Source organism: Ursus arctos, unplaced genomic scaffold (genome assembly GCF_023065955.2).
Source record: "Ursus arctos isolate Adak ecotype North America unplaced genomic scaffold, UrsArc2.0 scaffold_25, whole genome shotgun sequence".
NCBI lineage: Eukaryota > Metazoa > Chordata > Mammalia > Carnivora > Ursidae > Ursus > Ursus arctos.
The window spans coordinates 9,875,084-9,901,874 of record NW_026622930.1 but is presented as its reverse complement, the minus strand read 5'-3'; the positions used below and the strand labels follow the sequence as shown (position 1 = coordinate 9,901,874).

Here is a 26,791-nt window from a genome sequence, read left to right as displayed (position 1 = left end):
GCGTATTTCTTCTAAGGGCACCTCTTGGGATGGCTCCTTCCTAGACAGGCACCACCCACAGCTGTCCTCTAGGTCTTGGTGCTCACTTCCTTGTGGGGATGCGGGGATGGGTATTTCCGCACGCATGACACATACACGCAGAGAAGGTGGCATCGCATCGTGTTTCCCCATTAGATTCGGACAAATGGATGTGTCCTCGAGACTGGAGGGGCTCACTTGCAGGGCTGAGACTCCAACCGCTCAAGATTCTCCATTGCAAGTGAATATTGCCCCCAAGTTCATCCCCTGACCAAGTTGGTGCCCACCCGGCCATGTGGACCCTCCCACTTTCTTTGATCTTGGGGCTGCCCTTGGCCATCTGACCTCCCATACTATACTGGCCCATAATTGTACCCCTTTCTTTTCCTGGAGCGTGACTTGGAGCCCTGCCCTGGTCCCAATCTCCTCTGAGGTGTTCTAGTCCCTGACATCCAGGCCATGATGTTTCAGGAGGGCCTCACTTCACTGTACCACCGAGGTGAGTCACTATGAAGGGACAAAGCTGCTTATCCCTCCTGCTGTCCCTTGTGCCTTTTCCTGGAACCCTCGGGAAAGATCCGCAGTGGCAGCAGCAGTGACGGACATCGCCCGGGAGGCCACAACATGAGGCTGCTTCCATTTTTGACTTTCTGATCACAGTTGATCCTGAGTTCGATGAGATTATCGAGCTGATGGCTCAAAGCTGCCCAGCGCGTTGACCTTCCCGTGTAAACACAGCGCCTTAATGTTCACACAACCCAAGGTCAGCTTTATTAGGATCTTTGCACACTGATTAACCGGTCCTTAGAGCAGCCCACGGTGCAGGCTGGGGCAGGCTGGGGCAGGCTGGTGTGGGCCTTCCGGATTGTTCCAGGGGAGGGGGAGAAAGCCACCACCTGGCCTCCCACCACAGTCACCCTGCAGCCGGGTTGACGACTTTCCCCAGGAAGAGCAAGCTCTGAGTGGTCACCTCCCACAGGAGCACAAGGAAAGGCCTGTTGAAACGGACCTGTGGGGCCGATGTTGCGTTCAGAGCCTGGGGCTGGGAGAGGAGGCCGGAGGCAGCCCCTGCCCTGGTTCCCCACACATTCATGTCCACTGCAGCCTTGTGTGACACCTGGAGGGGGAGACGGGGACAGAGACAGCGTCAGCTCAGGGCGCTCTCAGGGGACAGATCCCAGCTGGTGTGGTCTAGGGAGCTGCAGGCAGAGTCACCCCCTCAGGCCCCAGGGGCCCCGTCTTCCCAGGAGGCCACCCTCCAGCCTTCACGACTTCTGCTTCTTTCCTGCGTTTTCTATCCGCCCCCCCGCCACGCCCCGGGGGATGGCCCTGACGCTGCTGTTTGCTCTCGGACGGAACGGAGTTGGACCTGAGCAGGGCTGCGCGGGAACCAGGCTGCAAACTCCCGAGGCCGAGGTGGTTTTGTTTTGTTTTTTTAATAATTTTTCTTATTATATTATGTTAGTCACCATACAGTACACCCCTAGTTTTTGATGTAGTGTTCCATGATTCATTACTTGCGGATAACACCCAGTGCACCATCAATACGTGCCCTCCTTACTACCCATCACCAGCCTGAGTTTTAGGAGCCGCCGGAAGCCCCTGGGCGCCGGGACCGCAGCCCGAGCGCCGGTTTCTGCTCCCAGCTGCACGCACAGCTCTAAGCCTTGCTGGCCTCTTCTTTAAAATGACCTGCTCAGCCTAACACAACGGTTTTTCACGTGAGTTCAGGGAACCGCTTGTCTGATGTGCCCAACCCTCTACCCGCCTCTGTGAGAATTCCTTTTTTTATTTTAATTTTAATCTTTTAATTTAAATTCAATTTATTAACATACAGTGTATTATTATTAATTTCGGTCGAGTTCAGTGATTCATCCATTGCGTGCCACACCCAGGGCTCATTCCGTCCCGTGCCCTCCTTCATGCCCGTCGCCCAGTTATCCCGTTCCCCCCACCCCCCCTCCAGAATTCCTTTGTTAAAACCCTCATCTTCACACACCTTTTTAGGAAGAAAGGACTCTGAGGCTTTAAAAAAGAGTTGAAACAAGTTGGCCTTGACAATCCTTTTTGTTTCTAGAAAGTTCTATGAAGAGATACGCCTCTCCTTGAAGGTCACTGCCAAAGGGATTCTTTAAAAGGCCAAGTTATTTCTTTTCCTTCTTGTTCACTCTCCACCACGGGCATGCACACACACGCACACGGACACACTCACTCACAGGCACACACAGGACTACGTCCCTATTGCCTTGGTTCACATTCCTAATCTCAGGTGGCCTTTCCCAGTCAAAAGACAGAAAACTGTCCTTATGAAATTCTTAGCAAAGGGGCGCCTGGGTGGCAACGGACTCTTGGTTTCAGCTCAGGGCGTGATCTCAGGGTCATGAGGTCAAGCCTCACAGAGACCGACGCAGGGCTCAATCCCATGTCTGCTTGGGATTCTCTGTCCCTCTCCCTCTTCCCTGTGCTCTGCCCCTTCCCCCTGTGCTCTCTCTCTTTCTCTTTCTCTCTACCTCTAAAATAAATACATAAATAAAACTTTAAAAAAAGAGAAATTTCTAGCAAAGCCTCAAACAACAGTTAATGACTCTATCCTAAAACAGAAAAGATAGAGCAGGGAAGGAAAATTACATCGTTATTTCCAGCTATTAACTCTCTTTTCCTAGTAGAGAGTCATGGATTTCCACCCACGCCCCGTGACTGGCATTGCCTCCTACAGGAGGGAGAACATGGACCCCCCACCCCCACTGATGGCTGTCTTGACTATGGGACTTGCTTTAGCCAGCGCACTTGAGTGGCCTTGACATAGGCCACTGTGAAGAGAAATGTGAAGAGCCATCACACAGTTTCTCTTGCTTTTTTCCTACTGCTGTGCGAATGACGTGTCCCAAATAGGGGCTCCTCCTTTCACCTGCATCCTGGAAGGGAGAGGCAGCGTGAAGAAGGTCTGTAGCCCCACGGTCATGACACATTTCTGACATGTAACATAACCAGGAAATAAGCCTGTTCGGGCTCTGAGATTCGGGGGATGCTTGTCTCTGTAGCAAGGCTGACGGATGCATTTTGTGCTCATGCCCCTCGACTCTCTTTAACTGTAGCAAAGACAGACAGAGTTTCACTGCCTGCCCTGGGGGAAATATAAGGAATGAAGACACAGCTAATTCCATACAAGAGAAATTTTGGCTCGATGGATGACCCCAATTGCATGTCTACTTCATTTGGGACTCAGTGTCCCTGCTCTGAGGAGTACAGAGGAGAGATGGAAAGGGAGCTTCCCAGGAAAAGAAGCCTTACAGACTATGATCAAGACCCAGAATGGGGAAAAGAAAGGGAAACTTGACTTTCAAATGCACACTTCAAAGGAGATAAGGCCCTCCCCTCCATCCACATTCACCACCTTACCCGGAAGATGGTTTTGTTGAGTTGCTCAGTGATTCCCGATAAGTCAGCTTCTAAGTTGAAGATGTTGGTGAGACCGATGTGGGGAAGTATTTCTTCAAGGTTATAGGTCCCGGAAATGGAAAACCTTGGCAGATGTAGACCCAGCAGGCTGCAGAGAGAATCAGCCAGAGAGGCAGTGCTGTCTGGTTAAATGTGCTGCTCCCACCCCGTCTTGGGAAAGACAAGTGTACACTGCCCTCCATATCAGAACATTCCAGAACCCTGGACCCTCCTTCTCTTCAGACCTTACAGACCTCCTGTGTCTGGACCTGAGAAGACTCCTGGCATGGCCGTGTGTCTTCAGCTCTGGCACGTTCATGGAGGACTTCCTCTGTGCCAGACAACGGGCAGGGATTTTACAAGGCGTAACGGATCAGATCCAAAGAATAACCATACAAGGGAAACATTGCCCACATTTTCCCACCTCCATGTAGGATTCATCAGCAGGTTCTGCTGGCTCCCCTTCTGACCTGTATCCTAAATCCATCTTCTGGCAACCCCCTAGTACAAGCCATTGTCCGCTCGTACTGTCTGGGCTTTGGGCCATTGTGAGGCTCTGATGAGAGATGGCGTGTGTAGAGTGTGACCCGGTCTCTGTCCTGAGACTGGCCTTTGCCATCGGATCACCGTACTGCCTGCAGCAAATTCACGAGTTCTTTCTGACACACTGAGCCAATCTGTCCTTTTCTTCTTGGGACTGTTCTTCTTGGTTATGGTTTGACAGTTGCCAGGGCATGGGGCTTGTGAGCCTGGCTAGGTAATAACCCGCTTGGAAACTTCTGGCTCTAATGAATTCAGATTAGATAGCCTAAATCAGCTTAGAGATTCGTGGCCAGTAAACTTCTGGGATAATGTGAGTGTCCAGATGTCTAATCGAAGTGAGAGGCAGTTGGAAGTCAGGTGTCAAATATTGAAGAGGAGGGAAAGGATGTGGAGAACAGAAAACAAGGCTATCTTGGCCCACGTGACAAATTTTCCACAGGCAGCCCTTGCGGGCAGGTCCAAGCCATGGAGGGGTCAGAGTGGAGTCTAGCACAGGGGTTCTGCTAGAGAGCCCTGCACACGGCAGGTGTTAGGCCACGTAAATGAAGAATGAACAGTTATGGGGGATCTCGATTCCCCTGGGCAAGTGAACCTTCCTCACAGCTCAATGGAGGTAGGCCTGGCAGTCTGAAGTTTTTATGTCTGAAAGCCCATTAAAATGCTGTGATATTATAATTCTCTGGCATGAGAAACAGTAACAGGGGACATCTGAGAATTCGAAAAATAACTTGGGTTGGTTTTGATTTTTGAAGGTCAAAGTTAGAGGTCAAAACAGATGTTCCTGGGGTGCCTGGGTGGCTCAGTCAGTTAAGTGTCTATCCAACTCTTGATCTAAGCTCAGGTCTTGATAATCAGGGTTGTGAGTTCAAGCCCTGCGTTGGGCTCTATGCTGGGTATGGAGCCTACTTAAAAAAAAAAAAATCCCAGACCTTCCTGAGGCAAAATCTATTGGTCTAGAAGATTCTAGAAGATCCTATGGTACTACCTCCTGTGTTTGGCGAAGGGACAGCCTCACGCCAAAGGAGCTTGAGAATATGGCACTGGAATAAAAAACTGACCACAGCCATGTAGGTTCATAGACAACAGGAACACTCTCTTATCCTGACCTCTGTCCTTGACTTGTATCTCTTTTATTTGGGACTTGAATCTCTGGCCAAACACAAACACATTTTCCTATCCCTCAGTGTGGTTGGGGAGCTCAGGGATGACTCCTGTGGGCACCAGGGTGACTGGTGTCTACCAGCTGCTGGACGATTCAAGATGAAATATGGCCATCAAAAGGTTTGGTCTATACCTCCTCCCTCTGAACCGGGGTGGGCTCTGTGACTACTCTGGCCAAAAGCATATGGCAGAAGAGACACTTCGGATCCCAGATCTTAACACAGCTGGAACTTTCACTTCCTGTCTTTTGGAACACTCTTTCCTGGAGCCTTGGTCTGCCATATAACTACATCAGCTATGCTGAGCTGCTGTGCAGGAGCCCAGCCTAGTCTCATGGAGATGCTGCAGGGAGAGAGAGACACTTGCTCAGCCCTTATCTGAGCAGCCGGCTAGCCCAGGCACCAGACACCCAGTAGAGGAGCCTTCAGTGCTCCAGCCCCAGCCAGCATCGGACTCCAGTGCCGGAAAGCCCCACCGGAGAACCACAACGTTGAGTCCAGTCCACCCACTGGATGGAGAGAGATAATAGGTATTTTTTTTCAAGCCATTCCATTTTGGGATGGTTTATTATGCAGCAAGAGGTAATTAGAACTCAGGGCCAGATTTCATATCAGAGCTCTCAGGAAACAAGATAGACCCCATGAAGAAGTTAGCTAGAGAATGGGGTCTAGGCATACCAGAAAGGGCTGAAACCAGTGTAAGAAAAACCACAAACTGAAAAGCGAGATAAAAGGGGGTAGGGGTTGAGATCACTTAAAACTAGCACTTTGATTTTTACAGTACTCTTCTTGGTATTTAATTTCCTTAAGAAATATTTTAATTAAATAGGGGCACTTTTTTTTTTTTCAGAGAGGACCTATCAAAAAGACCACTAGCCATCAATAATTGGGCAATTTTAGCCAAACATTGGGCGGGGCGGGGGCGCTCTCTGACACAAGGCAGAGATAAAGTAATTGGCCTAGCTTTCTCTCTCCTCTATACTTCAAGGAATGGCAAATTGAAGATTTACCTATCTGGGGCTCCTTCTTCAGGGGCAAGTTAATAAAAGACCAAGAAACTCCTGATTAAATTGGATATAGACTGTTCTGTCAACAAGGTACACATTTTGGCATTCTTGTAATCCTGCTTTCCTGGCCAACATCTCAGAGCTGAAACAGTCCACATTCCCTAGCACCGTGGGGGCCATCTCGAGTTTACAGTTCTGACAAATATCACCCTGCTTCCAGCTTATCTGAATCCTCTGCCTCTCACTCCTATTTACTAAGCCTCACATACCCAGGAGGTACGCTAGCAAATGGCACAATTGAATAAAACCTACACTTTTCATTTCGATTCTTGCATCTGTAATACACATAACAGTATCACTTTTTCTACATTCTGGTCAAGCACATTTTTACATAAACTAAAAAAAAGAGGGGCTCTTTTAAGAAATATCCACAGTTCCATGGGAGTCATCATTATTCTTAATAATTGTCCTTAATCTGATTCTTTGATTATACTTCACTACCTTCTGGTAGCAAATTATTCTGGAAAAAGGGAGAAACAAGAGGAAAGAAGGTTGGCCAGAGAAACACCCAGGAAGGGATAAGAATGATTAATGCCTGGTGAGCACTTATGACCAATCTCCAAACTTTATATGTGCGAACTTGATCAATCCTCTGACTAACTCAATGTGGCAGTGATTATGGCCTCAGTTTACCCACATAGTTAAAGGGCAGAATGAGGAGCCAAACCCAGGGGTTGGGCTTTTGCAGTTGGCATTGATCAAAGCCTTGCCTGGGTTCTTGAACTAAGGCTGCTGGAGTCCTTCTGTTCTGACTCTTACCTGGGCAGTAGCCACTGATCCCATTTTCTCAGGGTCTCTGGCTGCAGAGCGGCCTCCACCTGCTCCATTTTCCCGGGGTCAGGTAGGATCAGCAGAGCCAGGGCGTTTCCACTGTATTCTATCTGGAGGACAGTGCAAGCCATTTCCTGGTCATAGAAGAACCTGTGCATTTCCTTTTGGTGCATGATGGGGACGCGGAAGGAGGTCCTCTCGTCCACAAAGAAGCTCTCTTGCTTCTGGATCTGGTAGTGATGGAAAGGATGCTTCCATTTGGCTTAGGACACAAAATCCATAAAACTATGAGAACATACTCTAAGAGGGCAACCCGGGGCAGTCATGCACTAAGCCGCACTGGTTCCGTGACTTCCTCTTGGGTATACATAACCGTGAGGTGGATACAGAATCGGGGGCCAGAACGCAGGGCTGGCTCAGCCACTAGAGTGAGTCCCCAGAGTTAGGCTCTAATGGTCTATGATTTGTTCCAATTCAGAGCAACTTAGCTTTCAAGAAACTAAAAGGTATTTCCTACAAATCAAAACCACAATGAGATCCCACCTCACACTGGTCAGAATGGCTAAAGCTAAGAAGTCAGTGTTGTCAAGGATGTGGAGAAAGGGGATCCCTCTTACGATGTTGGTGGGAATGCAAGCTGGTGCAGCCACTCTGGAAAACAGCATGGAGGTTCCTCAAAAAGTTGAAAACAGAGCTACCCTTGCACAGCAATTGGACTACTAGATATTTACCCCAAAGATACAAATGTAGGGATCTGAAGGGGCATGTGCACCCCAATATTTATAGCAGCAATGTCCACAGTAGCCAAACTATGGAAAGAGCCCAGATGTCCATCAACAGATGAATGGATAAAGAAGATGTGATACACACAGACACACACACACTCACACACAGGAATATTATGCGGCCATCAAAAAATGAAATCTTGCTATTTGCAATAATGTGGATGAAACTAGAGGCTATTATGCTAAGTAAAATAAGTCAATCGGAGAAAGGCAATCATCATATGATCTCACTGATATGTGGAATTTGAGAAACAAGGCAGAGGATCATGGGGGAAGAGAGGAAAAAAATGAAACGGCACGAAACCAGAGAGGGAGACAAACCCTAAGAGATTCTTAATCTCAGGAAACAAACTGAGGGTTGCTGGAGTGGAGGGGTGGGAGGGATGGGGTGGCTGCGTGATGGACACTGGGGAGGGTATGTGCTATAGTGAGCGCTGCGAGTTTTTTAAGACTGATGAATCACAGACCTGTATCCCTGAAACAAATAATACATTATATGTTAATATAAAATTTTTTTAAAAAAGAAGCTAAAAGCTATTTCCATCTACTAACTACCTTCCACGTGTAAGGCATTATCTCTTTACTTTTTTACGATCATTAATATTAAATGAGTATTATGATCTCCATGTCAGCAACGAGAAACTGAGTCCCGTGAATTTCTAGAAACATATGCAATCTGCAGCACCGTTAGGTGGTAGAGCAGGGACTGGGGCTCGGCTGGCTCCACAGCTCATGTTCTCTGCAAACACTGACTTGACCTGTCTTGGCCACGCTGCCTTGAAACAACAACCTTCTACAGAGAAGGTCCTGAGCCACCCCCTCCCTCTGAACTTCCTAATATTCAACTTGAAAAAGGAGAAAGAATTCAGTTAATAAAATGTTAAATATAACGCAAAAGCTCATTAAGACACAGAAACACAGAACCCGTTGGTCGCAGCACCATCCACGTGTGTAGTGTCTCCTCTCCTTCTACTTACAATCTCCACGCACAACGGCCTCCAGACTTGCCCTCCTGAAAGCACTGGTCTTGGTGAGGGGAAGCTGGCTCATCCTGTCCCTCTTGCCCACATCCTCTCACTGACCAAGCATTGCTGACTCTACCTCCCAAGCTGTACCTTTACCCAAGGTTGCCATCTTACTTACTTGGAACTACTTCAAGAACCTCCTGACTTGTCTCTGGTCTCCCATCCTTCCTCCCCTCCAAACCATTTTCCAAACTGTAGCCAGACTGATTTTTTTTTTAAACAGATGTAATCATGTCACTCCACAGCTTCAGACTTCTTGGTAATTCTGGGGTCCTACAGGTAAAGTCTAGGATTCTCAACACAGTTCCTCCTTACCTTTCATGGCAACTCTTGGCACTGTCCCCTAGGCATTATGCTATGTGTTCTATGTTTTAGTCCCACTAAATTCATTTTGGTTCCTTGAAAATGCAGTGATTTCTCTTTTCCTTGGACCTTCACACACACTGGTTTTTCAACCTGAACTCTCTTCTCCCCACCTTTCCCACCACCTCTTTGCCTGAGTAAATCCAACTCATTCTTCATGTCTCAGCTTAGGTACCTCCTCTTCCAGGAAGCCTTTCCTTCACGCCCCAAGTCTGGAGAGGTGTATCTTTCGAGAGCTCCATGACACCCATACCTACGCAAGCAGACCATCACTTTCCCATTGAGTTGCAATTTACTTATTTACAGTACACTTGGGACTCTGGGCTACACAAGGGTAAGAAAACTATCTTATTCATAGATTTTCCCAAGATGCTAGCAAAGTCCCTGAAATGTAGTCAGTCTTGATGTATGTTTTTCAGTAAATTAATGAATACCATGCCTCGACACTTCAAACACGAGACCTAAGTTTAACTTGAAATCATTCATGCAGCAAACATTCATTGACTCCTCTCTCTCTTCAACAGGCGTCTGAGTGGTCTGGTGCTGGCGGCCTTGTGGCAGGTGTAGAGATGCAGATCTTTGCAAAGACCATCACCCTTAAGGTCAAGCCAGCGACACCATCGAGAATGTCAAAGCCAAAACCCAAGACAAGGAGGGCAACCTGCCTCACCAGCAGTGTCTAATTTTTGCTGGAGGATGGCCTCACTCTCTCAGACTACAATATCCAGAAGGAGCTCCCTCTGCACTTGGTACCTGCAAGGTGGCCTCATGGAACCTTCCCTCCGCCAGCTGGCCCAGAAGTACAATCACGGCTAGATGATCGGCCACAAGCGTTATGCTCTCCTGCACACCCACGCTGTCGACTGCCCCAAGAGGAATTATGGCCATGCAACAGCCTGTGCCCTAAGAAGAAGGTCAGATAAGGCCACTCCCCCAGCTCTTCCTTTGTCTGTAGGGCGGCCTCCTGCCTGAGCCCCAAGGCCCTGGGGCCTCAATGTAAGTTTCCCTTTCTTTGATTGGAAAAAAATATAAAATAAAAAAATAAAACATACTTGACCCTGTGTCAGACTCTGGAGAATCAAAAATGATTAAGACTTAGGTCCTTGAGATTTCTGATCAGTATCACAGACTAAGTTAAAGCAGAAAAACCTGGTTTTTTTCTGCATAAACACCAACAGAAGCTGGACAAAATAACAAGAGTCCAAGCTTCCAGATACAAAGCAGGAATGAGTATCTCTGATTTGGAACCAAGGTCATCGGACTCATGGGTTATCAGGATCACATACAGCCCCAGGGGTGGTGTTTAACATCTTCTCGGGGGAAATGAATAAAACTCAGGCCCACACTTGGAACTGATCTCTTTGCAAATAGTCAAAAGCTATGAAAAGCAATCCCTTTCCCATCTGGGAAGCCTGGATTAAAAAAACTCTGCCCAGCAGCCCAGGGATGAGTTAGGACAGGTCACTATATTTGCAGGTGGGGGTGGCAGGGAAGAGTCACTGGCTCTGGGTTCTTTGTTTTTATTACTCATTCAGTGTAGGAACTCCCCAGCCTAAGACTGGTCTATGTTCTCATTAATCAACCAGTGCAGGGACTCCCCACCCTAGAAATGAAAGTAGAACCAGTGAAGCCAATAGGACTAGACCAGAGGCAAATGTGAAATGGTCTCGCTAGAGGCCCTTCTACAACAGGCCATCAGAAGCTCATGAAAAGATCATTTCCACTGAAAACGAGCCCAAAGGTGAACATTTCAATTCTCTCTTGAACGAGAATTAGTTGGAGCAGCAAAACCAACAACTCACAGTTCAAGATCTACAGATAATAGAATAATCTGGAAGACTATATTTTTTAGTGTGTTAAAAAAAAGAAAGGAATAAAAATCCCAGGAATGGGTCATTATGACAAAATGGTAGGTAGCTTTGAGAAAAATAGGATGTCAAAGTGAAAATATAGTCAGTGAAATTGAAACCTCAGTGCATGCGTGAAATAGTAGATACTAATTCTTTTGAGAGAATTAGTAAAAGGGAAGTTGGAGCTGAAGAAATCAGCCAGAAGGCAGCAGAGAGAGACAAAGAGATTTTTTCCAGGGGGCAGGAGATACAAAAGATGAGCTTGGAGTGTCTTGTAGTACCAGAAAGTAAGGAAGTTCTCCAAAAAGAAAAAAAAAAATCAGCAATGATGGGGGCATGTCAAGGGACCCAGGAACAAACACAAGGATCTTGTCATGATCAATGTTGGAAAATTTTAAGCCACAAAGCTAGGTAGCAGGCGAATACAACCCAAAATATAGAACAAATATCCTGGAGTCCGTAATGATGTAAGGTAATGATTGAATAAATAAACGCGAGAGAAGAGAAAAATCTCCCATTCAGAAGACTTCCAAATAAGTTAGGTAGCTCCTCCTTTCTCACGGAGATGGAGCATAACTCCCCACTCCCTGAGTGCGGGATATACACAGTGACTTCCTCCAATGGGGAAAAGATAACTTTGCAACAGAGCAATCTGACAACCATGCCCTCAGCCAGATGGTCAAAGTCGACATCAATGGCGATAAGTCATGCTGATAGTATGCAAAGAATGACACTTCCTCTCTGTGGCCCTCCTCTGTACATCCCATCACCCCAGTCTTAATCATGTGAAAAAAACCAGGCAAATCAATCCCAACTGAGAGACGTGCTACAGAGCATCTCGCTGGTACGCCTCAAAATCGGCAAGGTCATTGAGAGCAAGGAAAGCCTGAGAAACTGTCGCAGCCAAGAGGAGCCCACCCCGACAGGGTGACTAGATGTAACAGGGATCCTACCAAAAACACTAGGTAAAAACAAAGGACATTTGAATGGATCTGAGTTTTTAAAAAATGGAAGAATTCATTTCCCTAGTATCATGGAAAGATGTATGCTACTAAATCAGGAAATAACACGACTGGGAGATATGAGCCCTGGAGGTATGACATGTCCAATGCCACAGCCAAAATAAGCTAATAAGCTGTTTATACAAATTAAGATATGGGGGTGTCTGGGGCACTCAGTTGGTTAAGTGTCCAACTCTTGGTTTCAGCTCAGGTCATGGTCTCAGGGTTGTGAGATGGAGCCCTGTGTGTGGCTCCATGCTCAGTGGGGAGTCTGCTTGAGATTCTCTCCCTCCCTTTCTAAAAAAGGGATTATTCCTTAAAGAGTATGATTGAATGTCTAATGGAAGAAAATCAGAATAAAAATTGAAGGGAAGAAACATGGCGAGAGAAAACAAATATTGATAAATCAAGAAGTAGTCCTATAGGTGGGTTATGTAAATATATGGAGATAACTACCCGAAGGGACAGCTGCCAGACTTGAAGACAGGTGGCTTTCCGGGGCAAGACTGGAGATGGTGGAGGTGGCAGTATTTCCCCCCAAGCCAGCCCTCACCTTTGAAGAAGATGTAATTCAAGAGAACCATGAGCGTGTCTTGCGTGAACTCCTGGAGGCAGTCGGCCACCTGCCCGTATGTCTGCTTTCTCACGTACTCATTAATCTGCCTCCTGGTCGTGGCAGAATCTGTGAAGTTGGCAGAAAAAGCAAAAGCTCCATACAGCTCCCTGACAGTGTCCAAAAAATGCTGTTGAGGCTTTAGTTGCTTGCCCAGGAACAAGGAGTTGCCTACTTTCAGTTCAAGTTTGGGGCTGGGCAGGTCAAGGGTGTGGATGAGGCTCTGGAAACCCCGGTGGATGTCAGCTTCTGGGGTCTCTGTGAGGTTGAAGCCGAGGCCCTCCAGGATCTGAGTTGGGGTGTCAGCCTGGGCCCCAAGAGAGAGAAGGGCCAGGGAGGTAGCGATGCTCACGGGGGAAAAGAAAATGTTTCCCGAGGTTTCTGCGGCCAGCTGCTTGTACAAACGCAAGGCGAAGCTGGTGATGGTGGGTGTGATTTTGTGGTAGGCGGGGGCTGGCACAGCGAGCTGATCACGGGGGGCTTGAGGCACCCCCAGACTCTTCTCTCCATGGGCAGGAAAGGGTTGACAGTGGACAGAGGGCAGGAGCCCTGCTCCCAGCAGCCACAGCCAGGCTGGACCCATCCTCTGAAAACAAGAGGGTGAACATGTCATTCTGTTTCACAAATACCCTCAGCGCTCTGCTCCCCATTGCTCACGCAGTGAGCCTCACATCCAGACTGTACCCCCCACAGGTGTCTGAGGGGCCCTGCCGGGGATGAGGCTGTAGTCTGAGCAGCAGCCCTGAGTCTGCTCGACGTACTGATCGTTTGTCTCTAAGGTTTTGTTGAGAAAAAGACTCTGGGCTCTAAAAATAAATTTCCATGGTTTACTCTCCCTCCTCCCGGCCACTGTCCTCCCTCTCACTCTCCTTCCCCCTTTCCTTCCTCCCTCCCACCCTTCCTCCCTCCCTCCCTTCTTTTCTTCCTTCCTCCCTCCCTCCCTCCCTCCCTTCCTTCCTTCCTTCCTTCCGTCCTTCCTTCCTTCCTTCCTTCCTTCCTTCCTTCCTTCTTTCTTCTTTTTTCTTTCTCCTTTCCAGGCATTCTTTGAATCATTCATTAACTTTCAGGGACTGGGGGTAGCCGGAGAGCAGATGCTCAGGACACCGTGAGAGTGAGTGAAGCTGGGCCTTGCTAGCACCCAGCTGTGACCATTCACGTCACTCTTGCCCATGGGAGGGGACAGGATGGTGTGTGCAGCTCCTGGGTCAGGCCCTCCAAGAAAGCGGAGTGCCCTCTCCTCTTCTGAGTTTTCATTAGCTGCAGTGTTGGTGTGATGATGAGTCATGGGGGCCTGGTGGATGGCGGTGCCCAATTTGGGTGGATGGAACCTGGGAGGACGAATCAGCTCTGTCTCCAACTAGCTTGTCATCTCGAGCACCCCTTGTCACACGCATTGATGCAGAGGTTGGGGGAAGATGTCTGTCACGGGTTGAATTGTGCACCCCCCAGACTCATATGCTGAAGCTTGAGTCCCCAGTATCTCAGAGCGTTTGTTTGGAAATGGGGTGGTTGGGGTGTAATTGGTGAAGACGAAGTCATTAGATGGGCCTGAATCTAATATGACTGGTGTCCTTCTAAAAAGGGGACAGCTGGGCACAGACGCACACAGGGAGAACGCGCTGTGAAGACAGAGGCAGAGATCAGGGTGGTGCTTCTTCAGCCAAGGATGCCAGAGATTGCTGGCAAACCCCCAGCAGCTCGGGGAGAGGCCTGGAGCGGGTTCTCCCACCCAGCCTCAGAGGGAACCAGCCCCGCCACCAGCACCCAGATCTCCGACTTCCGCCCTCCACGACGGCGGGACAGTTCATTTCTGTCTTGGAAGACCCCCGGGTTGTAATGCTTTGTTGGGGCAGCCCTGGAAATGAATCCCATGTCTCCAGTACTTTAGGTCATCAATTGTGCCAGAGAAGCCTTCTAGCTCTAGGGGGTCAAAGTGGCGCAGGAGCGGGAGACTCCTTCCGCCGGGCGGGGAGGGCAGCTCCAGCTCGAGGTGACGTGGCTTCTCTCTGCTCAGTCTGCCCCCGGTCTAGTGCCCCTTCCCTTTCAGGGTCTTCACACACACACCTCCGCACGGCCTCCCAGAGCACGCACTGTCTCACGGCCACTCGGACTCCCCCACACCTTGATGTCCCCAGTAAGGAGAGTGCCGTCCCCTTGCTCCCTTCGGAACTGACCCTTCCACTGCGGACCACCCGATCCTTGCCGTTCGTCTGTCTTGATGACGTTTGTGTCTTAACTGGCACCTTTGGCCCAAACCAGTGACCTCTGGATCAATTACAGATGCCCTGCTGGTGTGGGAGAGATCACATCTTGTAGATGGTTTATAGCACCCGGGACCCTAAAAACCCCACAGGCCAGTTGTTGGGAGGGACAAAGGCAGCCTGCTTATCAGTTATGTGGAAACAGTTTGCTGGGCAAAGTACTGCGGGCCATTTCCCAAGGCCACGTCCTCCCTCCGTCCCTCCCGCCCCCAGAGCTCTGGTGGGCTCCCCTAACCACAGGTTCCTTGCACGTTGGGAAGCAGAACAATTAAAAAATCCGTCTGCTCCCGGGGAAAATCAGAAATAACAGCCGTAATAAAACTGGTTCTGGTTTATTCCTTTTATCCCATTGAAGTCACCACGTTTACCCTTCTGCACCCCCAATGATTCCCAGACTTGCAGAAGGCTTATTTCCCAAAGAGGATGGAAAGTCAGAGGGCTTGGGTTTGAATTAGACTTTGCAGTATCTCACTGTGGGATCTGCGCAAAGGAAACTCTCTGACCGGCAGTGTTCTCCTTTGCAAAATGCGAAGGATAATGCCTGCCTTCCGGGGAGGGGCGGGCACTTAAGGATTACAAGGCATACGGAGTGGAAAGCACCTGACACGTAGAAAGCATGCAATGTGAATTTCCACCCCTTTCTACAGAGGTCCAGTGTAATTACACCCAATTTCTTTATTTCTTTTCCAGAAAGATCCCAGAGGAAAACTAAGAACTCCATTAATTAATGATAATATTCCCATATACTATTTATTTTGTGTGGGGATATTAGATCCGTTGTATCACAGGCTCCCAACCAGATGTGTTCTCACATGCAGAGGGATGGGATTTGGGATCAGCTCAGAGACGGGCACAGGGGGTGTTTCTGGAGTTTGGTGGGGGAGAGAAAGCTCTTGAAATGCCAGAGCCGTCGTGAAGAATGGTCTTGGGCAAATGCCAGTGGTGCCTTTGTGGGGAGATCGTTGATTCATATCACTTAATTGAATCCCTATGGGAACCTTAAGACACGATGATTGGTATCCTTGCTGCGCATACGGGGAAACTGGACTCGGGATCACGATGCTTACCTCCTAAGTGGCAGGAGTGTGATTCAGACTCTAGACAAGGGCTCTTGAAGTGTGAGCGTCTTGCTACAACCGAGTCTAGTAAATTTGCTACGGCAACGTTGTCATTTTACTTTGGGTGGTGCTGTTCTGTTTTTTGTCTAACCACAAGGAGTCCTGGGAGTTCCTCTCTCAACATTTTTGATGGCCAAGTTTTCCATAAAAGGTTGTTTAAAACCTGAAGTTCCTACTTAAAGATTCAGAAGGAGCATATCATGACATTTTTCCTTTTGGGGACTCAGTTCTCCCAACACTGTTGCCAAAGCCAGAGAGAGATAGAGGGAAAGAAAGAACGAGGGAGGGATAGAGAGAGAGAAGGGAAGAGAGAGAGAGGGAGAGAGAGGGAGGGAGAGACAGAGAGAGGGAGAGAAGGAAGGAGAGCGAGATAGAGGGAGAGAGAGGGAGGGAAGGAGAGAAAGAGACAGAGAGAGAGAGAAGGAGGGAGAAAGAGAGAGAGAGGCAGCCCCCCACCCATCTCCACTTCCCATGTAAGCACGGTACTCACAGCGAGCTCCCTGGGCTGGGGGCCCCGGGTCTTCAGCACTGCGTGGCCTCCTACCCACGGGAAATGGAGTTTGAAGTTCAGGGCAGCCCGGTCAATATTTGCCAGGTCAATTCCTGGAACTGGACAAAAGCAATGTGCAGTGGCCAGGAAGGGACATTTTTTCTTTGGAAGGATCTGTCCTGCCTGCACAGACGTCGCGATGTGGTTGCTGCTGACCCGTCACTGAGGTCTCTTGTGATCTGGACAATGTTCTTTCCAGATCGCCCTCACGGTAAGTCGGGGAGATGCTGACCCCACCTGTCCTGGTCATCATTTCACAACACACGTGAACCAAGCGGCCTTGCTGTCACCGCGAATGCACACAGTTACGTGTGCCGATTGTTTCTCAGTAAAACGGGACAGAGAAAGAATGGGAGCGATCTTCCCCACCGTCCAGATGAGACCCTGAGGCTCAGTGAGGTTAAATTACCTGCTTGCAAAGTGGGTGGCGAGGCCCCAATGTTTTACTGATCTTACCATTCCCATATTTTACTGATCCTTTAAATAAATATCGTCCATATACAGAAAAGAAAAGACTGAAGGAAATTAGAACATAGAGCAAAATCTTCTCTCCTGCTATTTTGAATCCCCGTAAAAAGGATCATTGACTCTTACTCACTGTGAATTACCCAAGATCTAGAACAGAACCTGGAACTGATTGAATATTTCTCATGAGTGAAATTTTGGTGATGGGAAGTCACCTCGGGGTGATTGTTATTTTCTTCTTTGTAGATTTTTGTATTCTCCTCATTTCTCACAAAGAGCATGTATCTTACTCATACGAGAAAACAGCCAAACATTAGAAAGTAGGACTATTTCATCATTTGAGTAAAGCCAAATAAAACTCATCCAAGTTAGCACAGTGGCTTCATGGTGACTAACATAATATAATAAAAAAATATTATTAATAAAAAAAAAAAGCACAGTGGCTTCAATCCAGAGGCACTTTTAAGACATAAAGGCCATGAAGAGACCGAGTCCGCTTCTCCAGTGGGATGGGGCTGGAGGTGCCCTTGGCCTGGCCGGTGTGTGAGGCAGGAGAAAGCCCCAGGCGGAGAGCTCCAGGTGCTCCAGGTGGGACTCAATCAGTGTGTGCTGGAAAGGTGAAGGCCAAGGACATTTGGACCATTGAGGTCTGCTACACCCACCAACACTTGAGACCCTACGCCTGGGTCTAGAACAGTGTTGAGAACCTTCCGGGTGTTTTGTAAGGACACATTTGCACTATGAATAAACAAGACAATTGGAGTATATGGCCAGAGTATTTTCTCACCTAACAGGAATCCTGTTCACTCGTGGCTTGCACATAGATTACTTGGCTCTTTGTGGTCACTTACCACTTGCCAGGGGAAGAAGAAGCAACTCCGCGAGTCTCGCATTTTGGACTCTATGCTAAACCCTGGCACAAGACACTCCCTGAAAGAAGAGCAATAAGGTAGATTGTTCTAGAAAATGCGGAGGAAGTGGTGTCCGCAGCATAACCAGATGGAGAAAGGCCTGGAGATCCTGCTTGTGCATGATTCATGTCCAAGCAGATCCATGGCAAGAGCAGAGAGGGTGCGCTGAGGGCCTCCTGTCCCATAGACGGCATCCATGGAGAACAGCGGGAGCATAGTGTCCCTCGTGCAGAAGGGCTCACGGATCCTGTTCGGTCCTAATGCCCCCCCGCCCCGATATGCTGAAGGGTGAGCATGGAGGCTGGTAGGGGCCTGGTGTCCCACATGCTAAAGGAGAGCAAACAGTGACTCATGGAAGTGCTGTAGGCCTAGCAAAGCCCAGCTGCCCGCGTGTCCCGGGAAGCTGAACCACCTCACTCACACACACACACACACACACACACACACACCCCATTCTGTGCATGACCATCTTCCTGGCTCTTCCCACCTCATCCATGTTCCTTCTTATCCCATGGGGGCAATAGTAACTTTCTCAACAGGAGTCTGGAAAAGGAAGGTGCTGCCAAAATATTTGGGGCGTCTGCCTTCCTGGGTACCCTATTTCTCCTTGGGGCTGGGTGCACACACAGAGGTCCACGGAGATGTTTGTGGGGCTCCTCTCTGGGGCGGGACCCTGTCTCTGCCCACCCAGCTTCCTGCCTGGAGCGGCCTGGCGGGGTTATATGACTCCTGTTGTGTAGACGAGCAGACAGGCTCTGACTGCCAGCTGGGCCGGAAGCAAGGACAACAACACAGCTCCGCACTGAAGAGACCCTCTCACACCCCGCTCGTGCCCCTCAGAATCGCTTCCCTGCGTACGTCCATCCTTTTTCAGGACAGAAAGTACACCTGCCAAGTGCCCCTAGCAGACCCCCCACTTCTCCCTATCCTGCCCTGTTCCCAGGACAGAAGACCAGCAACGACCCGTCCCAACTCCATTCTCAACCCACACGTCTCAGACTCACTTCTTTTGATTCAATAACAGTGAATTTTATTCACTTCATTCAGGAGTAGCTGAATTCTAGCTCCGCAGAGCCCAGCCCCATCTCTACTCAGCTACGGGGTTGAAGACTTTGCCCATGAAGATTGCGCGTTGAGTCACCCAATCCTCCACAAACAGGAAGAAGGGTCTGTTCAATTTCACGACCGACGGGGCTGCTCTATGTGTGTGGCAGGGGATGGTGTTGCTTGAGTCCATGTCCTTGGCGGTGTCTATCTTGCCTTTCTCGCTCACCTCCATTGTGGCTTCATGTATCGCCTGGGGAGAAACAAGTCTTGTCTCAGCTCTGGGCATGGTGGGGGGAACACTGGCTCCCATTCCTGGAGAATCACGCAAAGTGCTCAACTGTCAGATCCAGATGACTCAGAAAGGGTTCACACTAATGGCCGAGCTTCATCTCCCCAGGGCAGGCAGAAAGTTCAAGGAGTTTAGGTGTTCAAATGAGAGGAAAGGGGAATAGAATTCAGAGGGATGCTGGGTGGTCTGAAGGTTTAGGAAAATCTCCCATAAGATCACTGAGGGTGAGCCTCTCAAATGCTTTCAAGAAGGATGTGGTAGAGAGAAAAGGAGGGAGGGAGGGGGCTGGTTTTTCCTGCCTCCATCCCAGCACGGACAATTTCCCAAAACTCTAGAAATTGCTCTACTCACCTCAAAAATTGCTAGGAAATCCTCCTCTGTGATGCCTGAGAAGTTTGCTGCTGCAGTAAACACATTGCTGATGCCCATCTTGGGAAGCATTTTTTTTAAGTCTATCTTGGAGGAGATCTTGAACTTGGGCATAATTAAGTGCACCCACCTGTGAGGAGTGCAAACCGCAAGGAAGCTGAACACGTCTCTCTCCTAGGTCCAGGGGAAACATCTTGCTTTTGCTTTCAGGCCTCTTCCAAGGGAGAGTTAAGAAAGGGTGAGGCATGGGTGCTTGCGTGGGGAAAGGTTAACGGTTCTGGAGCCTGAGCAGCAACCGTGCAATTCCAGACCAAGCACTTGCCTAAAATACACCTTGCTATTCAAGCTATGCTCCTCACAGGCTCCCCAACCAAGAGAAGAGGAGGGTCGGGCCAGGGGATCCAGCCCTGAGTCCTTCCAACCCTTCAGCTACAAGCAGGGATTTAATTGGGCAGTGACCCAAAATGGGGCGCAGATCTAGCGCCTAGTGCCCACACCCCCTCCCTGCACTTTATGTTGCTCATAAGCCAATGTATTTTCACCTGTGTCCATGTGATGTTGAGCTTCCGAATGGATTGTAACCCACTCAGTTGGGTTCCTCTATTGGGGTACCCCCGTCCCAGCCATGATATTGTGTGAAGTACAGCCATGGCAGATGGTGGCAGACACGGTCCGCTGTGGCCCTCAACCACAGCAGATGCTGCATGGACCGTAGCCTGTGCTCCTATGTGACATGGGGAGAACACTATTTGGAGATTTTTTTCCCCCAGTCCACACGTTTACTGCCTAAAGACTGCCCCCGCCCTTGCCAAGATCAGTGGGCCATTGGAAATCATGCTTTCATTATGTAATCTGTCCATATTTGATTGGATCATGGTGGATACCGTACCTAAGCAGGATCAATCCAATTGTCCCTTCCAAGGATATGTCATTGGAAAGGAAATATGTTAGACTGACTCTGGAGTGGAGCATTTGCTTGAGTGGAAGACAGCCAAGTCTGTCCACAATGGACTCAGCTTGAAATTTACCTCTTAGGATCCTTCCTTGATCATACCTAATTAAGATCCCCAATTAATACTCCGCTTCTGACTCCTTTATTCTATCACCTACTCATTTTTTCCATAGTTTTACTGCAATATGAATTTATACATTTATTAGTTGACTTATATTTTATGTTAGTTGGCTAACATTTATTAGTTGACTCTCCCACCGGACCGGAAATCCCACAATGGCAGAGACATGTGTGGCTAGCCATTGCATTCCCAGCACTGAGCAGTGTCTGGCATGGAATAGATGCTCAGGATATACGTGTTGCGTGAGTAAACCAGCTGGTCTGCTGAGCCAGAAAGGTGAGGAGCAAGGGCAAGTGACGTCAGGGAGATGGAGCTCCCAGTGATGTTGCTGTCCTCTGTCCAATCCCTCCTGACACCTGGCTGTGTTTTTCCCCTTAGGTGCATCTTTCCAATACATTCTTTTCTTTACCCCCTTGAGCTTGTGTGGAGTGGGTTTTTGATACATGCAATGAGAAGAACCATAATTTAGACAGTGGAAGGGGCATCCTGCTGATAATAGAAGCCAGGCCACCATTTTTCCTCCTTGGCTTATTTCATTTTCCACAAATACACTAGGAGATAAGCAAATACTCCCTTCCCTTGAAATGAGACTTTTACACAGAGGAAGCGTGATCTGAGCAAAATTTCAACGTGAATCTAGAATGTCCCTTTAGAGTAGCATACCTCATGTCACTGGATTTCAGAAGTGTAGCTCTTTGATCAACCATCTCTTTTATAGTAGAGTCGGGCTGTCCTACATCTGGGAGCACAAGGACTATGGACATGTTTCCAGTTAAAGGAATTTTAACCATTGTTGCGAACAGCTTCTCCGATCGGCTATAAATCATTCGTTCCTTCTTCCACATCATGTCCACCTGCACTGTGGTACGCTCATCTACAAAGAAGTCCTCCTTGTGCTTGAGGTTGGTATGAAAAGCCATTTTCCAAATGCCTAGGAGATTCAGGAAGGAAAAACTCCAAGAGTGACCTGTGGGAGAAGGCATCAGCACCCACATGTCTGGGGACCCCAGAGCTGAGGGGCTTGAGAAGGGAGCAGCCTCGTTCCAGTGATACCTGGACCTCAGTGAACAGAATATTTAAAATTCCAGATGGATGCAAAGGAACGAAAGGCAAACACATGAGTTTTGAAAATATTCACCATAGGATTTCTTTAAATCTGTGTTCCTCAAAAGATGTTTCCCAAAATACTGCCTGCCTCTGGAATTGTAACGCCAAGAAAGGATACTGTTGTCAAATAATTTGGGAAACAATGACCACAACGTCCCGTCTTTGAAAATCCCCACTGCATATTAGTGGATTAAGAGTTCTGATACGCAACTGATGAATAACTGAACTCTACAACTGAAACTAATGATACGCTATATGGCTATATGTTAATTAATTGAATTTAAATAAAATAAGATAATTTTAAAAAGAGTTCTGAGAAGTCTGATGACAAACAAATCTGTTTAAAATTGTTTAATTTATTCAAGGAGGAAGGATTTTCATCAGAAGAACATACCCTGTGTGCACATGGGCTCACACACACTCCCGTGCGTAATCCTCTTCCGCCATCAAGAGTCACTCTATTTTTCTCCAAAGTATCTTAAGTTTGGCAAACGACATGACAGAAAGGGTTGGGAACAGAAACACTTAAAAATTCCAGATAGCGCCATGACATAAAAGCAAATGAAAAGTTTTGGATCTACTGGTCTATGGGACATGGGATAGAATCACAAAAACTACGTTTTTTTCCTGACTGAAATCTTTCAGGAAACACAAGGGCACAGGTTACCCAAACGGGAATTCATGCACTTGATAAACCTTACCTTTGAAGAAAACGTAGTTTATAAGAAGCAGGAAGGTATGAGGGTTCAGAGAGGTGATGAATCCCTTGGTTCTCTTATGCATTTTTTCAGCCACAAGGTGGTTGATTTGCTTCTTGGTCTTCTCTACGTCGCGGAAGTCAATCATGTGAGCCTTCACGCCATATATCCCCTCTGCGTCCCACAGAAATGGGGTGTGGATCTTCCTGTTGCTGTCGATGAAGAGCATGTCTCTGTGCTTCAAGCGCCCCTCTCTGTTCAGCTGCTTCAGCATCTGGACCACACTCTGGAAACCATGGTGCACGTCCCACACCCTCATGACTTTGAGGTCAAATCCAAGGCCCTCGAGGAGGTTGGTGAGCGTTGTGGATCTGGTCCCCAGGGAAAGCATGGCCAAGGAGGCAGAGATGCTCAGAGGGGAGAAGATGATATTCTTTCTGGGACGCTCCGTTAACAGAGTTTTGAACAATTTGTGGGCGAAAGCCTTATTGCCAGCTTCTATCTCGTGGTGGACAGGTGGAATTTTCCATGATGAGACTGGGTAAATATTCCACCTGGATCTTTGTTTCTTTTCACAGCAGATGCTATTAAGAAGGCCACAGAGGATGAGGACCAGAGAGAAAGCCAGGTGCATCTTCCTGTGGGACATTTCTACAGCAATCCAGGGAGCTGTAATTGGAAGGAAGAGGTGGGGGTGGGGTGAACATTCCATGGAACGTGTTCTCGATGCTGAGGGGCTTGAGAAAGGGCCCATTATTACCTGGGTGCTGGGCTTATTTTTAGTCCTTGATTGGAGGATGCTAACTAAGGCTAATGAGGAAAGGCTAACGCATTTTGGAACACGACTTTAGGCAAATTAAAGATAAATGACCTGATGACAAGGGATCCAATTCTGCCTCTGGCCTGTGCTGCAAGTGGGTCCTTACACAAGTCACTTCCCCAGCCTGGCCCTAGCACCTCTGGTCAGTATGACATTCGATGATTTCAAGCAGCACTCTACACTGGGGAGTCTTTCTTTCTCTCTTTCTCTATCTTTCTTTTCTTTTTTCTTTTTTTTTCTTTCTTTCTTTCTTTCTTTCTTTCTTTCTTTCTTTCTTTCTTTCTTTCTTTCTTTCTTTCTTTCTTTCATACAGGGCTCATGACCAGGTCCTGAAAAGTGTGGAAAGGGAAGGACCAAGGAGAGAGATAAAGCAGGGAGTGCAGATTCAAATGCTACAGAGATCTGGCCAGAAATACACCCAGACAAGGCCAGCAAGTGTCATGCAGTAAGGAGCACTGGGGACTGGGGCAAAGGGAGAGGCGTGTCCAGGCCAGAGGCAGGCAGGTGCTACTCAGCTCCAGCTGTGCTCCCCGTGGGGGAGTCCTGGGTCAGTGGTGCCAGATTTTTCTTTCTTTTCTTTCTTTCTTTCTTTCTTTCTTTCTTTCTTTCTTTCTTTCTTTCTTTCTTTCTTCTTCTTTCTTTTTTTTTTTTATGTATTTCTGAAGAGGCTGGAAACCTAGATTTTTGCATGAAACATTCAATCTTGTCAAAAGCACTTGCTAACACCATCTAGCCCAGTTGGAGACCAGATCTGGCTTCAGGGCGGCCCGGTGTGGTTTCTGAAAGGAAGCCCGGGTGGTGCTCAGGTGACTGGGCCATGAGCTGAATGGAGGGTCTGACAAGGTCGTCTCAGGTGATCCTGACCGCCTCCCATGGGTCCTCCCGGTCCTCACAGCTACTGCCCCATCCCATCATCGGGGGAAAAACCGCTCTCTGCCCCCAGATGTGCCCCCTACGATTTGCTGGGACAAGAAGTCAGGCCGGGAATTTGAAGGGTGCTCCAATGGTGGGATTTCTGGCACTCCCAATGGGAAGGGCAAAGACGTGAACCAAACACCAAGTTTGTGTTCAGTTCAACCCCTTTAGGGCAAGGCCCTGTCTTCCTCCCGGGTTTTCCTACAGTTCCTGACACAGCTCTGGGCACAGGGTCCACTCCTCTGCATGTGTCTGGTGATCCATCACCATGGTGTCTCTTGTCATGGCTTCCAAAATAGCATCTGCTGTGGATGAAGGTGTATGTCCCTCAAAATTCCTATGTTGAAGCCCTACTCCCGCATGTAATGGTGTCTGGAGGGAGGGCCTATGGGAAGGAATTAGGGTCAGACAAGGTCATGAGGGTCCCACATATATGGTCATAGGTTAGTGCCCATGTAAGAAGAGACACCAGAGCATTGGCTCTCCCCTGCCCCTGACCCTGTGCATGTACCTGCAAAGATGAGGTCACGTGAGGACATTGCCAGAAGACGGTCATCTGCAAATCAGGGAGAGGGCTTTCTCCAGAACCCCACCTTGCTGGCACCCCAACCTCAGTCTTTCAGCCACCAGAGCGGTGAGAAAATAAATGTCTGTTGTCTAAGCCTCCTGGTCTGTGACATTTTGTAATGGCGGCCCAAGCAGACTACAATAGCATCTCTCAGTTCTCAGTCTGGCCGCCCCGACCCTTCCAGCCACTATGCAGCCAAGGTGGGTTCCCCAAAGTATGAATTGTCATTTCCTCTTCCTGGCTCCCCATGAGCTTTGAGGGGATGGAGTATAAATTCTTCAGGTGACAGAAAAGCTCCACAGGCCCTGGTTCCTTTCAACCAGACTCTTGACCCTAAGCGGCCTGTCCCAGGCCCTCACTGTCCTCTCCAGCCCCCCAGCAATGGCCCGTGCCTCTCACTGCCCCACCCCCGTCATTCCGCCAACAGCCTTCCTCCTTCCCTGCCCCCTCCATCCACCTCGTCTGAGTGGGGGAAGGGGCGGCAAGGAGTGGAGGGCACTGTGGTTGAGGGGGGCCGTGGGGGGAGGGGGGAGGGGGTGGGGGAAATAGTGCACAGAGAAGATCCCAGAAAATACACACACACATGCTTATCACACTGGATTTTCCATCATCTTCCCCAAAGCAAGGACGACCAGAAACATAGCAAAAGGAGCAACGAAACCCACGCTCAGGCGGAAACAGCTGTCTCTGAGAGACAGGTGACTTACCTTCCAGAGGAGCTGCTGTTGCCACGAGCTCTTTGTATCTGCCTGTGCCTTATTTATACTGCCCCAGGGGTAGCGACACGGATAAACCTGAGTTAATATTAACGACTAACAGATCATGTTCAAATACTGTCCAAAGCAAACAACTGAATCATTTATGTTATTTTTCTTTGCGCATCAGTCCCCAGTGAGACAATGAGCAAAGTAATGGTTATGGCGCCATTTGCGTTCCTGGTCATGAATTTGCTCAGGCGGGGTTTTGGCAAACATCCACTTAACCCCTCCTGAGAGCCATGCTCTGGCCTAGGCACTGGGCTACCAAGATGCTTAAGGCCTGGCCTCCACCTTGAAGAGAACCCCTGGCCACAAGAAGCTCTTGGTTCAGAGGAAGAAACGCACATGTAAAAAGTGGGGCCCATGTGACTAGTCAGGAAGAGTATGCATTCCCAGGAAGGAGCTGTGTAAGGGAAGAGAAGGACCCCGTGAATGACCTGGGACCATCAGGAGAGGATGGGTACCTTTCATCTAGGTCTTAAAAAGATAGGCAGGAGTCTACACATCCTCAGGGACTTCTGAGAGGGAATTCTGGATGGTGGGGTGGGGTGGAGGTGCCTAGGAATTGGGAGGAGGGTCAAGGCTGTATATGTCGGGTGATTCCAAATCTAGAAGGAATTTACTTCTGGTATGATGGAGAGAAACTACTGACAAATCTTCTGCTTAGTAACAACTAAAAAGCTAGACACAACTGTCAAAAACAACCATTTCTTGCTCTAGTAATCTACCAAAGGCCTATGACAAACAGAGAAGCAGTCATTCATGAAATGTACTAAACTTTGGGGAAGCACAGAGTAAGTCTGTGACATTTTCTTCTGGGCCTGCTTCCTCCCAACCTGGCTCTGCTGGTGGGTGGTTGAACCAGAGCAGAGCCAACTAATCTGATTTGGAGTCAGAGTGACGATCTCAGTGGCAACCAGTGTGTGCGTGCGGGGGCGGGGGCAGGGGGTGGAACTGTAGGGGCAGTGGTTCCGCTAGTCTGCAGTTGGATTTGGGGCAATAAATAGGCCAGTGGCGTAGCAGGAGTTTAAACCGGGAGGCCCAGGAGGTGTGGCAGTTCGAGGTGGCCTGATGAGCCCTCTGCATATCCCAGTGGAGGGGAAGCAGAGAACTAGAGCAGGTGCGAGCTACACATGCCTCCCTGGTCCACGGAGAAGCAAGAGAGAAGGATGGAAAGACAAATCTGGGTGGTACTTGAAAACTGGCTG

The 26,791-nt window shown here is 48.6% G+C and overlaps 2 protein-coding genes and 1 long non-coding RNA gene across 6 annotated transcripts; 1 reads left to right on the top strand and 2 right to left on the bottom strand.

Annotated features, from left to right (window-relative positions):
- Positions 1-760: 760 nt before the first annotated feature.
- On the bottom strand, positions 761-18,960 carry LOC113267311 (serpin A11-like). Of its 4 annotated transcripts, none has more exons than XM_044390008.3 (6): positions 16,504-18,960; positions 14,809-14,922; positions 12,575-13,220; positions 6,986-7,259; positions 3,418-3,565; positions 761-1,135 (listed from the first exon to the last, which is right to left on the bottom strand). In XM_044390008.3, exons 3-6 carry the CDS (start codon positions 13,215-13,217, stop codon positions 932-934), a joined length of 1,269 nt encoding a protein of 422 aa, XP_044245943.2. In that variant the 5' UTR covers positions 13,218-13,220; positions 14,809-14,922; positions 16,504-18,960; the 3' UTR covers positions 761-931. The 4 variants fall into 4 exon arrangements, with proteins under 4 accessions (XP_044245943.2, XP_044245945.2, XP_048075834.2 ...); XM_044390010.3 differs by having other exon boundaries at positions 14,809-14,919; XM_048219877.2 differs by lacking the exon at positions 16,504-18,960 and adding an exon at positions 15,963-16,314.
- LOC130544789 (uncharacterized) lies at positions 16,301-22,131 on the top strand. Its single transcript, XR_008961385.1, has 2 exons — positions 16,301-16,774; positions 18,987-22,131. It is a non-coding gene; the product is annotated as an uncharacterized LOC130544789 (long non-coding RNA).
- On the bottom strand, positions 19,027-25,570 carry LOC113267403 (uteroferrin-associated basic protein 2-like). The gene is made up of 5 exons (XM_026515510.4): positions 25,533-25,570; positions 22,526-23,191; positions 21,381-21,648; positions 19,627-19,774; positions 19,027-19,236 (listed from the first exon to the last, which is right to left on the bottom strand). Exons 2-5 carry the CDS (start codon positions 23,169-23,171, stop codon positions 19,027-19,029), a joined length of 1,272 nt encoding a protein of 423 aa, XP_026371295.3. The 5' UTR covers positions 23,172-23,191; positions 25,533-25,570.
- Between the last annotated feature and the right edge of the window lie 1,221 nt (positions 25,571-26,791).

Excerpts from the sequence above, each read along its gene's own strand:
- LOC113267311 (XM_044390008.3), bottom strand. The coding sequence starts at position 13,217 with ATGGGTCCAGCCTGGCTGTGGCTGCTGGGAGCAGGGCTCCTGCCCTCT. Across the intron at positions 7,260-12,574 it reads GAATTACATCTTCTTCAAAG|CCAAATGGAAGCATCCTTTC; the intron begins GTGAGGGCTGGC and ends TTGTGTCCTAAG. Across the intron at positions 1,136-3,417 it reads TCAACAAAACCATCTTCCGG|GTGTCACACAAGGCTGCAGT; the intron begins GTAAGGTGGTGA and ends CTCCCCCTCCAG.
- LOC113267403 (XM_026515510.4), bottom strand. The coding sequence starts at position 23,171 with ATGTCCCACAGGAAGATGCACCTGGCTTTCTCTCTGGTCCTCATCCTC. Across the intron at positions 21,649-22,525 it reads AAACTACGTTTTCTTCAAAG|GCATTTGGAAAATGGCTTTT; the intron begins GTAAGGTTTATC and ends TGAATCTCCTAG. Across the intron at positions 19,775-21,380 it reads CTGAAATCCAGTGACATGAG|GTGGGTGCACTTAATTATGC; the intron begins GTATGCTACTCT and ends CACTCCTCACAG.